The sequence below is a fragment of the Malania oleifera genome, chromosome 1, assembly GCF_029873635.1.
Source record: "Malania oleifera isolate guangnan ecotype guangnan chromosome 1, ASM2987363v1, whole genome shotgun sequence".
Classification (NCBI taxonomy): domain Eukaryota; kingdom Viridiplantae; phylum Streptophyta; class Magnoliopsida; order Santalales; family Ximeniaceae; genus Malania; species Malania oleifera.
This window is the reverse complement of record NC_080417.1, coordinates 18,774,686-18,789,343: the sequence shown is the minus strand read 5'-3', so window position 1 is coordinate 18,789,343 and position 14,658 is coordinate 18,774,686. Positions and strand designations below refer to the sequence as shown.

The window sequence follows — 14,658 nt, the reverse complement described above, 5'->3', positions numbered from 1 at the left end:
GCTGTTAAGAGGAACACTTAGGGGATAGAATTTAAAAATACCAATTCACCCCCCCTCTTGGGATCACGGTAAAGCTAACACTCACTAAAGTCTAACCCTAGCCTAAACCCAAAACCAAGCCTAGGCCCAAATACGCGAGGCCCAACTTGACCCTAACCTAACCTAACCTAACCTAACCTAACCTAACCTAACCTAACCTAACCTAACCTAACCTAACCTAACCTAACCTAACCTAACCTAACCTAACCTAACCTAACCTAACCTAACCTAACCTAACCTAATCAAGCCTAGCCCTAACTTGAGTTGAACCCAAACCCAGACCCCCTTTGTTTGATTCATGGGAAAATGTGAGAATGAGGAAGAGAGAGTGATAACTAGAGATGAGAAAGATAAAGAAATAATGGGAGAGAGAGAGAGAGAGAGAGAGAGAGAGAGAGAGAGAGAGAGAGAGAGAGAGAGAGAGAGAGAGAGAGAGAGAAATACTTGCGTGAGGAATTTGGTCCATATTGGGATGTGATAACAAGAGGAGTATAGAGAGCTTTGCAAAGAAGAGAAAAAGAGAAAAGGGGGCAATTTAAAGATCAAATAAAAAGAAAGAGAAAGAGATAGAGAGAAGAATGATTAAAAGAAAAGAAAGAGAGAGAGGGATTGAGTAGATTGGGTGAAAATAAGAGAGAAATAAAGAGAGACTGAGTGAGTTAGGGAGATTGAGATATGACAAAAAGAGAGTAGGTGGCTCACCTGTTGGGGAGGAGAGAACGCTGCCAGTGACCACGACAGCCATGGTAGGTAGTGCGAGAGAGGCAGAGGAGAGAGAAAAGAGAGAATGAAAGAGAGAGAGAGAGATAGAGAAGAAAAAAAAAGAAATGAATAAAATATATATAAAATGATTTAAGTAATTAAAAAAATTAATTTCGCCCATAGTAGGCCATATGTCACCGTTGAGTGGTGACACATGGCACACTAAGGACTGCACGCCCTGGGTGACGTGACTTAATACAACTGTCTATAGTGTGTTTTCTGTAAACGGCCAGATTGATGACATGTCAGCAATCTAGGTGTGTTGGCCTAAGTTAGTGACAGAGCACCACATGTCACCTAACATGGCAAGTGATGTCAGCATAATGTGGCAAGTCACTATATGCCGCGTGTCACCTCTAATGGGCGACACGTGGCAGAGGTGACATGTGGTAGGCTCGGAGCAGCTCTTGCCTATTCCTTTTCCTCTGAACCACGTCAACCCAATTTGACCCAAGTCAACTCGGGTCCTTCTTGTTGACTTATTAAAACCGGTTAGACTTGTTTGACCTAGTTCAACCTCCTGAATCATACCCTTTTTTCTAAATAAAAAATAAATTTTAAATTCATTAAAAATAAAAAAAAAATCAAGAAAATTCTAGAAAAATAAGAAAAAATCAGATAAAATTAGGAAAAATTCTTTGAATTTTTTATTCACAAAAATAGAAAAAAATAAAAATAAAAAAAAATAAATTTTGGGGGATTTTCTTAAAAATATTTCAAAACTGCAAAAAATTTAGAAAAATAGAGATAATTTCTAGAAAAATCTAGGACCCTTTTTGCTTAATTTTGGTCATTTTCTAATAGTTTTCCTTGTATTTCTTGCTTATTGCATGACTTTGTGTGTCACCTAAATGTGTGTTTGTCTTTTTCTTTTATGTATGCGTGTGCCTGCATGTTTGTGTGTATGGTGCCCATGACGAGGAATATGATAATGAGGTGATGTAATCCCCAATTTTTGCTTAAGGGACGAGAATTCTAGTAGATTCATTTCAGGCATGCTCGGTAATGATTCTATTAGATTCAATGATTTAAGTGCACACCTTTCATGCATACTTTTCATATGCATTTTCATGTGCTTTGTAGCTTGCATGCTTCAAATATTGGCTTATCTTTTGATTCCTTGCATATAATGAATCTTTATAATGGTCAACTTTCCTGTGAGCTCGGGGGTTATGTTTTGCATGCCCTTATGAAATCAGAGGTGGGGGGGGGGGGGGGGGGTCTTTATCTTTCACAAGGCTTCCCAATATTTAGGTAAAATAAACCTTTAATCTGAAATAAACTCAATAAGCAATTAATCCTCATGGGGATTGTTTGGGGTGGTGCTTTCGCACACCTTTGGGGATCTTGAGATGAGGATAGCTTTTATCTTTCGCAAGGCTATCGAATATATTAAGGTCATTTAATTGAATAAAAAATAAGAACTTGAGTCTTGATCAGCTAATTTCAAAGGGAATCCTAGGCTAATTAGGTAACATCCATTGGTTGGGTGTAAAGTGGTGCTAGTAACTTCCCTTTACATAACTATACTTCCAAATCTGACCTAGTAACGCAGACTATTAACTATCGGTTTCCTTGAACCTAGGAATAACTTAGAAATCAATAAACTAGAAGTATATCAATTAGGTGTTCTAACCTCACTTAGAATTAAAAATAGGTTAGTGGAGATTCCACTGAATTATGTTTCGACCCATTTCCCACCACATGTAATACCCCCACTTTCATGATCTCGAGTTCACCATTCAGTTGCAGCAATGTGAAGATTCAACCCCCTTATCCTGAGAGTTGACCCTGTGGGACTTTGTGACACTATTGTTCATTCATCAATTGAGTTGATGAATTTGTATCATTCAAAAGAAAAAGGCAAGATGCTGAAATTATAGCATTTCATTCAATTGAGTTATTGATTTGTAAGCCAAAAACATTAATAATTGGATTTCGCTTGGTAATCATACAAGGAGAAATATCCTCTTTAATTATGTTCCAAAGACAAGGGTTTACCATGATGGCATATACAAGATTTGACTCAATAAGCCAAAATAACTAGTTCACATAGAGAGACTAAACCAACCACAAATATTTGGTTTTCTACAATAATTCTAACCTAACAATAAAAAATAGAATGAAATATTTTTTTGACAGTTCAATCTTAAAACTGTATATCTTATATTTATGTTGGCATAAAAAAATTTATATTGATCTCCATGTTCACAGATTAAGGGATCACTTATAACTAATTAAGAAAAAAGAAAGAACTTAAAGAAACTTCTAGTGATTTCCAGGGACCTTCTCCTATGCCATGTACATATAGAATTTTTTAGATAATCTAGGATGTCCTTATCTTAGTCAAGATCCCTCCTTTTAATGCTTTGTGTGCACATTTAATTGTTATAAGACTATAATTTTAGGCGTTATGTCTCTTTATTTTTCTCCACCATTATTTTTTAGCAGCATAATCCTTCACCTTCCTTACCAAGTCTATCTATATATCCATTATTCTAATCCTCATCAGGTGCTCCCTACTAATGAGTTTTTCGAGTCACTTCCAAGTTTAGAAGTATTTTATACTAAGAAACCAAATATCATTATGCAATCCAATATTGGATCATTATTCCTAATTGAAATCATGATTTAGTTTTAAACTCGAGATGTCCAACATAGATGTTTCTCTCACCATTGGAACACCTTTCTCTTTATGAAGGGCCCCTCCACTTGTTCGTGCACTAATTACCTAGAAGTGAAACATGTGAGTGATGGGTTACACTCCTATTAGCATCATGCTTGTTAGGACGGGGGAGATTTGCTTTCCACATGTCTCACATCTAGGCAATAGGTGTAGGGATAACATCTGGTGGCTGTTTGTTCATTTGGGCTGTAGATTTAACCTGGTAGTGCTGGAAGATGTACTTGGTGTGATTCATTACTGGTGGCTCAGGTTTGAAGTTTGGAGGCTTGAATGTTGTGAGTGTGCAGTGAGGGCTGTTTAGTTTGACAACAATTTATTTAATTTCAGTTTCCTTCAGGATAGGCTCATGTGTGTTGGAAAATTGTGATTTATTTGTGTTTTCCAATCTTGCATTGGGCTGTTGGATCTTTTGTGATCTGTTTCTGATGCTGGTGTAGTGTGCTTTGGACTTCAGATTATGATCGTTGTGTATGGTTGCGGGTGGTTCATAATTCAAACCTGAGTTTTAGCTGGTGGAGTGTGTTAGTGAAGAAGTGTCTCAGGTTTAATCTGGAAGGTATTGTGTTGGTGTTTTCATTATCCTGCAGGATTGGTACTTCTGCAATGGAAGTTTGTGATCTGTTATGGCTTTCAGATCTGCATAGAGCTACTAGACTTCTGTTGTGAGAAGTGAGGGTCTAAATGTAAGATGAAGTGTTGGGGTCTAAGTGAGGTGCTACCCTTGGATACTTGGTTGAAGGGACTTGTTCTCTCCTAGAATGGATTCTGATCTATAGTTGATAGTTAGATCAGCTAGAGCTAAAAAAAAAAAAATTCCCGATTTCCCCTTTCTATCCTCCCAATTTCATTTCTTTCTTTTCCCTTCTAATCTCTCAAGGGGTTTCAGACTATTATGAGGTGGTTGGAGTTTCTTGAAATCTTGAAATATCCTATTGGAATTCTCTCTGATGGCTTATCCTGGCTTTTGATTGGTTTTCTTATGGTACATCTACAGGAGATGGAATGATGCAGATTTTATGTTTAAATGGTTTCTCCATCAAGGCTTCATACTATGATTCTCTTTAGAAGGTGGATTGATCCTTTGTTATGGTTTGTGACTTTTTCTTAGAAGTGATCGAGTTGCTAATCTTCAGCTGGACTTGGTCTTCATTTTGATTGTGGATTACCCGGCCTAAGTTGAGGATTGTTGCTTAAGTTTGAGGTCTCATTTTTCCTGGAGGGTAGTGTGAAAAAAAAAAAAAAAAAAAAAACTTGTTCTCTTTGTTTCCTTCTTTCCTTTCAATGGGTATCCGGCCTTTTCTGAGGCAGGAGTCTCTTTGTTTTTGTCTCCTTTTATCTCAATGGTTTTCGGACTATTCTGTGGTTTGGAGATTCTTGGGTTCTTGAGATATCATCTTGGAGTTCTCTCTAGTGGCTTATCCAGGCTTTTGATTGATTTCTTTTGGTGCGCCTTTTGGAGATGGAATGAGATATGTTCTGATGTAGCTTTTGTGATGGGATGGTATTCTTCAGCAAGGTTTCGAGTTGTTTCTCTATGGAAGGTGGTTTGAACCTCTGTTAAGGTTTGTGCTGGTGTTGGTTCGAGTGTCCAAGTGACAATTTGGTCTTCAAGTATCGGCATGGTTAACCTTATGGAGGTGGTTGTGTGCTGTTTTTCAGCTTCGCCTCGGTCTTCGTTCTTATGGATGGTGTTCTTGGGCTAAGTTGTTGATTATTTGGGAATCCTTCAGCTTTCATCGTCTTACGACTTGCTGTTGGAGGGTGCTACGTCTTGATTCATTCTGGAGTGGATATCCATCATCTCATGATATTCTTTCTGGTGATCACTTGAGTTCTAAGGTATCTTATTTCCTTTTTGATTGAATTATGGTATTTAGTTAATTTTTGGTTTTGGTTTTATGGCTTATTGCCCTAGGAATGCCCAGATTTGATGTAATAGTGATAAACTTTTGATGGAAGTCTTATTTGGCTTCTTTCCTCTCGGGTATGCCCAGAGTTTCTGTACATATTCATTTGATCAATATAATTTATCATTTACTGATAAAAAAAAAAAAATGAAAGCAATAGTTGGGATATTAATTTAAAGTAGTATTCAAACATCCTATTTTAAAAATCTATGTTGCCTTTCATATTTCATGAAAATAAGAAGGTAGGTAATATTTGTTATGTGATAAATATTTGTTAGTTTGCATGATTTAAACCAATATCTTCATAAATTTCGAGTAATGTCACATACACACATTTAGTTGTTAATTAATGTAGTACAATTCATTTAAGTCAACCATTTCTCTCATATTCTCCTGTTTAGTACGTGTGTTATGAGTGTCTAAATCATTCAAAATTAAAGAGCATAATTATACTTTCATAACAATTTTTATTATTGTCATAAAACTTATCTTATGTTTGGTACATTAGGATGGCATGAATTGAGAGTGGAATGGATTAAAAATTTGTATGTGAAATTTTTAAAATTGTAAAGATCAATTTCATTCCATTTTTATCTACCAAACAAATTGTTAATTTGTTTTAGGTTCGTATGTTTCAAATGTCTAGAACTATCTATGGTAGACATAATCCATATGGACGAAATTGAGTGTTGTGATAGCAATATTTAAAGATATTATTGAAATGTGAGTACAAAATCATTGATACCTTCCTTTAATATATTTCAAGAATGTGATTCTTTGTAACCTACTATGCTTATAAAATATTTTCACTTTTTTTTGATAATCCAAATTCTCCAAAAATGACATCTTGTTTCTCAAGGATACTCATTTTGAGTCGTACAATTCTTTGAACAAAAATCCTAGTAAGATCTACGATTGCTTTTAATGCTTCTAAATTTTTAATTCAAATTAATTGCCAAGTTGAATCCATTGATCAAGATTGGTATTCTTCGGATGGATAGGTGGGGTCTCGGTTCCGTTCGTCGTTAGTTCAACTCTAGAGTTTCGTTTGGTATATTTTAATTTGATTTTGGTTATGTTTATGTTTTTATCTTTTTTATTAGTTATGTTTAGTTTTATTGTCCTAATTTAGTTGGTTGCTGGTGTTGTTTTGTTTGAGAGGGTTTTTCTGTAATCTCTCTTTTGCTTATATTGTAACCACAGTGTTCTTCTGCCAAAAGTGAGGGTATATTAATAAATAAATGGAGATGCCGCCCTCTTTTGGTAAAAAAGAAAAAGAAAAAAAGATTGGTGTTAATTTAATTAGTATCTAAATAACATTGAAATCAACTCGATGCAATATAGTAGAAGGTTACTTGACCAATGCTTTCACAAAGTAGCTTGGACAAACAAGTTGTGCATTGGTTTTCTTCAAAGAGCAAACAAATAAAACTCACATGCCAATCAAACTATTGAAATGGTTGATATCCTTTATTATAATCCAAAAGGGTCTAAAACTATGTTTGATATCCTCTATTATAATTCAGAGGAGGTAGGTTTGAAACTTTCAATTGTTTATATAATATAGAGCTTTTAGGGAGTTGGATTCAGTTACAGTTTGTCGAATGCATTCCCTCCATGCGAACTAAAGGACAAATCCTATAGCAAATAAATTGACCACTATATTGGATATCACTTGAAAAAACCCTAAGAAGCTACATTCACTTTCACTAGTTCCATCTCTGATAAGATCCCTTTGTTTTAGATTATCTTCAGAGCTACTATCTACAATAATTTTCATCCATCCACAAGGGAGAGGCTACCAAGTAATTAATAGTATATTATTTTGTATTTGTCTTGGTAGGGTTGAAATTAAGCATCTTCGCAATCCTTCATTAGTCTTTTAATCTCGAAAACATGGGCACCCATTCTAGAACAAATCCTAAAATTAAGCATCTTCGCAATCCTTCATTAGTCTTTTAATCTCCAAAACATGGGCTCCTATTGTAGAACAAATTCTTACAACAATAACAATTTGGTTCAAATTAATGTTAAATTTACAATACATTTGGTATTTAGAAGCGGGAGTTATTAAATGGAATGAAATGGCATTCACCATTTAGTTATATCTTTCAATTCACATTGCATTCCTTTGAGCGAAACTTGATGTTAGTACATATAATTTGGTAATATTTAGTTATGACAATAATTATGAATAAATTATAAGATGCTATGTTAGCATTCCTTGAAAAAGAATATAAACAATTGTCATATATTATGGCAGTATAATCAACTTATGATAAACAATATTAGTTTTTTCGGGCCACTACAACTAGAGTTGACACAAAATAAATTAAGCTATTTCACAATCAATTCTCTTATAATTGTTTTCTCCCAATTGTCCTTATATATCTATATATGAATATTTTTCTATTAAACCAATTTTATTTTTTAACAAAAAAATTTCTTATTTCTACCATAAAAACATTAATGCAGTGTTTGGTAGTATAAATTTTGAACTTCAAATTTGAATTTTGGTGGATTTAAACGAATTTCAATACAATTTACATTCAATTTTTTTCAAAGAAAATTGGGATTATGAAACTAGATAAAACTCATGACAATCTATATTAAGATTAGGTTAAATTATTACAGCTTTACTTTCACAATCATAAACACATTCTTGCAATATGTAAATAATTACTAATTTTTAATTTAGGCAAGCTGGATTTGTGCGTGTTTGGAGGGAAGGGATAGCCCCATCGTCTCTTACAAGTCTTTCTTCAACTTTCAAACATGATGTAAACAACTATTCAATTCCATTTAAACCAAGTGTAGAATGCTTGCCATGCATTCATATATGCCATATTCTCCTTAGAATTGCTTTATCAGTTTTCTTAATATCCTTTCTAGCTTGACATGTCTTTATCATTTAGCTTTCTTTTTACGGCATCACAACGTGCCAGTGAGCTAGATCTATGTGGATTTAGATAAAACACAATACAAAATTATTCTGTATTCATTATTCAATCTAACTTCATGCAAATTCAAATCTAAAAGGTGAAATATAAAATCTACGCTATCAAAATAAGAACATTGTCATACCCTTCATCCTTCATCACCACACATTTGGCTTCTCTCTCTCTCTCTCTCTCTCTCTCTCTCTCTCTCTCCAGTTATGGAACAACTTGAGGGGTAAGACTAAATATGTAAAAAAAAAATGTCAACTGCCGATCTTCGTTCCTTTCCCCCCCGCTGCATAAAGTGCCAGGCTCTCTTCTTCAGGGTCTTCATTCACAAAGTTCTGGTCTGATACCTCTGCAAGTTCCATAAAAAATTTAATCACCAAGGCAATCAACCTTCTATATCCACAAGAAGGGAATAAAGGCAAGTTATAAGGCAAAGTTTTGATCACACCATGTCCCATTTGTTTGTAGAAAAAACTGAAACAAGATTGGAATTTGGAAGTCTACACCCCCACTGTTTAAATTTGTGCAAGTATTGAATTCAAAATGTAGAACTCCAAAATTTCCTCGGAGCTGTGTGTTGATTAGAAAAATTCCTCATTGCTTTCCAGCTGATCATCTAAATATTCATGCACCTTAAAAAGTTGAATCCAATTTTTACTTTATTTTCCTGCCAATCAAGCAAAGCATTTACGCATGTATGCTACCTAAAGAGCAAACGGGGCCTGGAAAATTAACTGCAATATTTTAGAAGGCAAGCAAACAAGGAATTATAAGAAAGAGTTCATTAATTTAGGGCAACTAAAGGCAAGGTCAAGACTTAGAGACAGAAGCTACCTGCAGTATCAAGGGGACCTTTTGAATTGGCTGGTATGCCATAATAATGTGTTTTCCTCTTCCTCCTTAAGCTTATTGCAGCTTCTTCTTTGGATTTTGTATCTTGCAGTATGTGCGCAGCCCTAAAATGCTGAACCCATGCGCCACCCAAAAAATCATTCTCTATGCTCAGATCCGGTCGATTTGTTTTGAAGTTGACGACTTTCCAGCAATTATCTCGAAAGACCTTGAACTAGAAGATCATGAACAAGAGAAACAACAATAGAAAATATACATTAGTTAATTAATTACGAAGAAATGTAATGTTTGTGTTTGGAAGATGCCATAAATTCGGATTTATTTAGATTTGGAAAAAATATAACACAAAATTATATTGAAATTGTGACCGTTAAATCTAAATCTGCAACTCAGAAATCTATGCTATCCATACAACTTAAGACAAGAATGCATAAAAAACTGTATGGGAATATGTAATAATAAAGTGACAATTTCTTTTCTTACGAATCAAACATTATGCAAATGAACAATGCAAGACATGGAGTAGGCTACCAACATGGCCGGAAAAAACTCGGCCGCCGGATCGATGACTTCTGTGTATGGGATTTCTAATTTTCTGCGGATTCCAATCAGCCCAATCCACGGGAAAATGGTCATGCTTGTATAGCTGGTTTACAAATGATGCTTCCATGGATTTCAGATACAGACTATGCTTCTCATCAGTCCATTCCGTGGATGTGGGTTCCTCCACTGAAATACTCTGTTCGCCAAATTACACAAAAATATTTAACAGATTGATCCCATAAGAAATTCAAATATTTTTGACAACCACTAAAAAAAAGAAAAAAGAAAATAGAAAAAACCCTTCTAATCAGATTAAAGAAACCAAGTCTCTAGAGATCGAATGCCAATAGCTAAACGCCATTTCAGTCAAGCCCATTAACGCCACAAAGCTCCGGAGGGCAAAAGAAAATCAAGTTAACGAGCACAAAACCGAAGAAGCTCAAAAACTAAAAAAAGATACATAATAGGAAAATTGAAGAAACAAGGAATCTGCAGTCACCGGTTTTGTGATCTGCCGTGGAGGACTCACATCGCTGGAATCGTCCCCGGTGGGCTGAGAAACAACGGAAGCCGGCGCCGGCATGGGATCGGAGAAGTTGCCTTCCATATTCACGAAAGAATTCTCCAATTGGAACAAAGGGAGAGGAATTTAAAGGGCAGGGCAGGGCAGAGGGCGGTGCCACGGCGGCGGCTTCGGCTTTGGGTTGGGGCGGGCGCGGCAAAGGCAGGCAAAAGCAGAAAAAGTGAAGGCCACGTCAGCAGTGGGACCACCATAATGTCTTGCGTTGGTAGCAGGGACTACGGCGAACGGGGCCCACTATAGATATTTTAGTTGCACAAAAATATCACCGCCTCCATTCACTGTCGCCCGCAGAACCATAACCCAAACCCAACAAGAATTCACCACCATGGATCTGTGGATCCTTTCAATGATCAACGATGCAGACTCCTACATTCATTTTATATTTATTTAAAAAAAAAAAAAAAAATTCGTGATAGAGTTGATATTTATAATTTTTAATATTAATTATATAATTTTTATTTTTAAAATGGTGACGTCAAAGTCATTAACAAGAGAAAATATCTACTTTAAGTTCCAAAGTAGTTTGAAAGTAATTATAACTTTAGGTGTCAACACAGGAATATAAATTTTATTTGTGAATATCTAAATAATGTTGTAGCATTATATATTATTAGGATGAGTCAAGCCTGATATACATAGGTAAATACCAATTTGATCCAAAAGTTTAAACCTATTAGATCTGGAGTCCAACCATCCATATCAGCACCCATCATCTACTCAAATTTTTTAATGTGAGACAAGCTCACAATCCTACCTCTCACGTCTTAACTCTATTCGGATCTATTTTCAACCTAGATTATCCTTATTGGCCTTGGTCACACTCTTGATCTTTCAACTATTAGCACATCAAGATAATTAGTTTCACGTCTCGACTTTTACAATGTCGCTCACCTAGAGTTACGAACTGTTAGCTCTGATACCACTTGATAGGACCTAAGGAGCATATGAGGGAGCTTGATACATATGAGTGAACACCAATTTGACCCAAAAGCTTAACTTTATTAGGTCTTGAACCCAACCATGAATATGAGCACCCGTCATTCACTCAAATTTTTTAATTTGGATAAGCTCACAAATAAAATTCTTAACATATTTTTCAAATCTTATGTAAAAAATTAGTTATTTAGAAAAATTTTAAAATTTTGAATTATTTTCTTGTGGTCATGAGCATGAAGTTAGATAAGATGGTTCCGTTTTAATAGCTACTATTCCACTTAAAGAAAAGTCTAAGAAAATGAGTGCCAAGTTGCAGCACACATGCATTTGGTCCAACTTAAAAAGGAAAGTGTACTCTTGCCAGCCACTACACATAAATTGTCCTTGAAATCTTATTATAGAAGCTTTCATTGTTAGGAGATAAATTCAACACTCTTTATTTTAAATGTCCCTCCCTTTGTTGGACTACGCTGTATCCCTAAAATACAGGTGTAGGTGCATCAAGTTAGCTTGCAAGTCACTCGATCTTAACTTACTTTATAATTTGAGTTGATTAGACTATATTCAAGTTTAAATTAAGATGAAGTTATTTAAAGAATTTAATAAGTCAAATTCAAATTTTGCAATATGATTGACATTCGAAATTCCCTTGGATTTTCCTAGGTAAGCACAAAATCAGGTAGGACGTGTATATATCCACGACTTCAAAATTTATAATTTTATCAATTTTATATTATATAAGTAATAGAAAAAATATATAAATCTCAAATACCATATCAGAGTACTAAACCCATCATCGTAATTACATAAAAATCTCTAAAAAAATAAAAAAAAATAAAAAAAATTACATCCCAAGGTATATGAAAACTTATCTAGTTCAGATTCATATAAACACTTACCCTAACTCTACTATCTACACCTCGCTCTGAAGCTCCTAAGCCCGATTCCTTGTATTTCCTGAAATGTGAAATAATTTTTTTCGGGGGGAGAGGGTGGGGGGGGGGGGGGGGGAGGGAGGGAGACACTTTCAGTAAGAAGGAATAGATTATTATTAGTATGTGGCTAACTTGAGTTTTAGTGTAAGCAAAACACATCCATTAATTTAACTTTAATTGAAAAGACATTTATAAACTGTACTCACACCAGTATAATTGAAAATACATATTTCCCTTTGATTAATAACTTTGGCTTAATAATAGTCTCAAATATATAAATCTACAATTATGTTTAAAAGAACCTCTCATTCTGGACTAACGACATATTTAACCCCAATGACGGGTTGTGCAATCCGAAGATTGGACTTAACATTGGCTGGCCTACCACCAAATTAAGTCAAAGTATCTCATCTGTAAGTCTGATTTGCGTACCGCATCCTGGTCCGAACCCAGGAGGGTCCACAACTCTTCTTAGGCCATATTAACTTTTCATGCCTACACTTCCACAACAGTGTGACTGCACTAATATTTCTCTCTGACTACAATATCGAGCTTTTATCACACTTAGTCCATTAAGGTTCTTAGAACATAAAATGCAATTTACATACTAACACAGTAACATGATCATAATTCTCAACACATATGTTGACTTTATTGCAATCCCAAGAAAAGGGGGGGGGGGTGAATTGGCATTTTAAAAATTTTCTCCCCTAGGTCAATTATCCAGCACCAGTATTTCATAATCCTAGGGTCAATCTAGAGCAAATAATAAGGTAAACCAATAAATGCAGCTGTAATTTAAATTACACAATTAAATCAACAAAACATGCACAGAAAAGCAAGTAAAGTAAAAATAACACCAGACATGTTATCGAAGTTCAGCAAAAGTGCCTACGTCCCCGCCTTGGCTTACAAATATAAGGATTACACTACAACTCACTTAACGGGTGGAGTGACACCGAAATACAACCAGGTCAAATTAAAGCAGGGCTGACCTCAACCTTTACAACCAATTCTTCCAGGCTAGATTAACCCCCCCCACCTTAGGCCACTCTTGGAATATAACCAATTCACAATACAATTTTGTGTACAAAGTATGTGCTTCTCCAATAAGCATATTTGTACCAATATTGTTAGCTTTGGTGTATTCCCAAGAGGGAGGGGGGGGTGTGAATTGAGTATTTAAAATTTCTCTCCTAGATTCAACTAATCTAGCAACAATTTACTCAACCTAGGGTCTGTCTATGCAGTTTCAATATGTGCAGATAAATATAATGTGCGAAAATAAAATCATACGCAGCATTTACAATATAACATACACGTGTGGAAGTATAAATTGCGGAAATATAAGCAGTGCACACACGATATGTTATCGGGATTTGACCAACTGTGCCTACGTCTCCGCCTTTAACTCGCAAGCCTGAGGATTCCACTAATGCTTACTTAACAGGTGGAGCGACACCGGTTACAATTAGGTCAATTAGCGGAGCTGACCTCAACCTACACTTTACCAGGACGGTGCATCTAGTTTTCCTAACCGAGTCTAAACCAATCCAGGACTATTTTACAGGGCTAGTCTCCCTCTTCAGGCCCACGCTTGGAATACAATAATCAATATGAAATTTGCGTACAATTTAAATGCTTCTAACACAAGCTGATATGTACTACAATATAACACAGTAAACAATGCACTCACATATGATAGAGAATTAATGCTCGAGTGAGATCTTAACAATTTAATTCAAGATAATATATTCAACAAGTGAATATTTAAGGATACATCAAAACCCTAATTAAGTATCACACAAATATCTTATCAAATATAATCACCACAAATACTTAGGGTTTAAGTGTGCAAAATATTTGTCAAGTAAAAGTGAGCAAGCTTTCAAGTCTTGCAATATGGATGCCAAAACTAGCAAGCAAAAATCAAGATCTTCTTAATCAAGTGTTTATAAATGAAATACTATAAGAAAGATCAAACAAGCAAGAGCTCTCAAAAATGGTTTTTCAAAAACGTATGAATATGTGAGAGTCTTTGCCAAGAAAATGATATGTAAAGATATACAATAAGCACAAACAAACTCCTTTCCACCTTGCAATTGATTTGTGAGAGATGGGAACAAATCAAATACACTCTCTATTTCAAAAATATGTTTTCTAGTAAATATGAAATAGTGTATTGAAAATATATACTTGGAAGACAAAAAATGTAGCAAAACGAGTATATAGGTTTGAGAGGAAATTTTTAATCACTTTTGCTAATCACATCCTAATCCTTGCAATGAACTAGTATATATAGGTAAGGGGAAAATTATGACCGTTGGAGATTTAATGGGTATTATTAGAAAATATTTAAAAAAAGTTTAAAGTTTTAACCTATTTTTAACCCCTAATTACCTCGGTAAAAATAAACAACCTGAGACTTTTTGGGTGCTCGACCCAAGGTTTAGGTGCCCGAACAGAC

At 35.1% G+C, this 14,658-nt stretch overlaps 1 protein-coding gene across 2 annotated transcripts; it reads right to left on the bottom strand.

Moving 5' to 3' along the window:
- Nucleotides 1-8,364: 8,364 nt before the first annotated feature.
- LOC131144614 (cold-regulated protein 27-like) lies at nt 8,365-10,479 on the bottom strand. 2 transcript variants are annotated; one of them, XM_058093358.1, is made up of 4 exons: nt 10,267-10,479; nt 9,730-9,933; nt 9,177-9,408; nt 8,365-8,691 (listed from the first exon to the last, which is right to left on the bottom strand). In XM_058093358.1, exons 1-4 carry the CDS (start codon nt 10,342-10,344, stop codon nt 8,597-8,599), a joined length of 609 nt encoding a protein of 202 aa, XP_057949341.1. In that variant the 5' UTR covers nt 10,345-10,479; the 3' UTR covers nt 8,365-8,596. The 2 variants fall into 2 exon arrangements, with proteins under 2 accessions (XP_057949341.1, XP_057949333.1); XM_058093350.1 differs by having other exon boundaries at nt 10,237-10,463.
- Nucleotides 10,480-14,658: the final 4,179 nt, after the last annotated feature.

Bases quoted from the DNA above. Each gene is read 5' to 3' on its own strand.
- LOC131144614 (XM_058093350.1), bottom strand. From the start codon at position 10,344: ATGGAAGGCAACTTCTCCGATCCCATGCCGGCGCCGGCTTCCGTTGTT. The intron at 9,934-10,236 runs GTGACTGCAGAT...TTTGGCGAACAG, and splicing joins CACGGCAGATCACAAAACCG to AGTATTTCAGTGGAGGAACC. The intron at 9,409-9,729 runs GTTGGTAGCCTA...ATGATCTTCTAG, and splicing joins GCCGAGTTTTTTCCGGCCAT to TTCAAGGTCTTTCGAGATAA.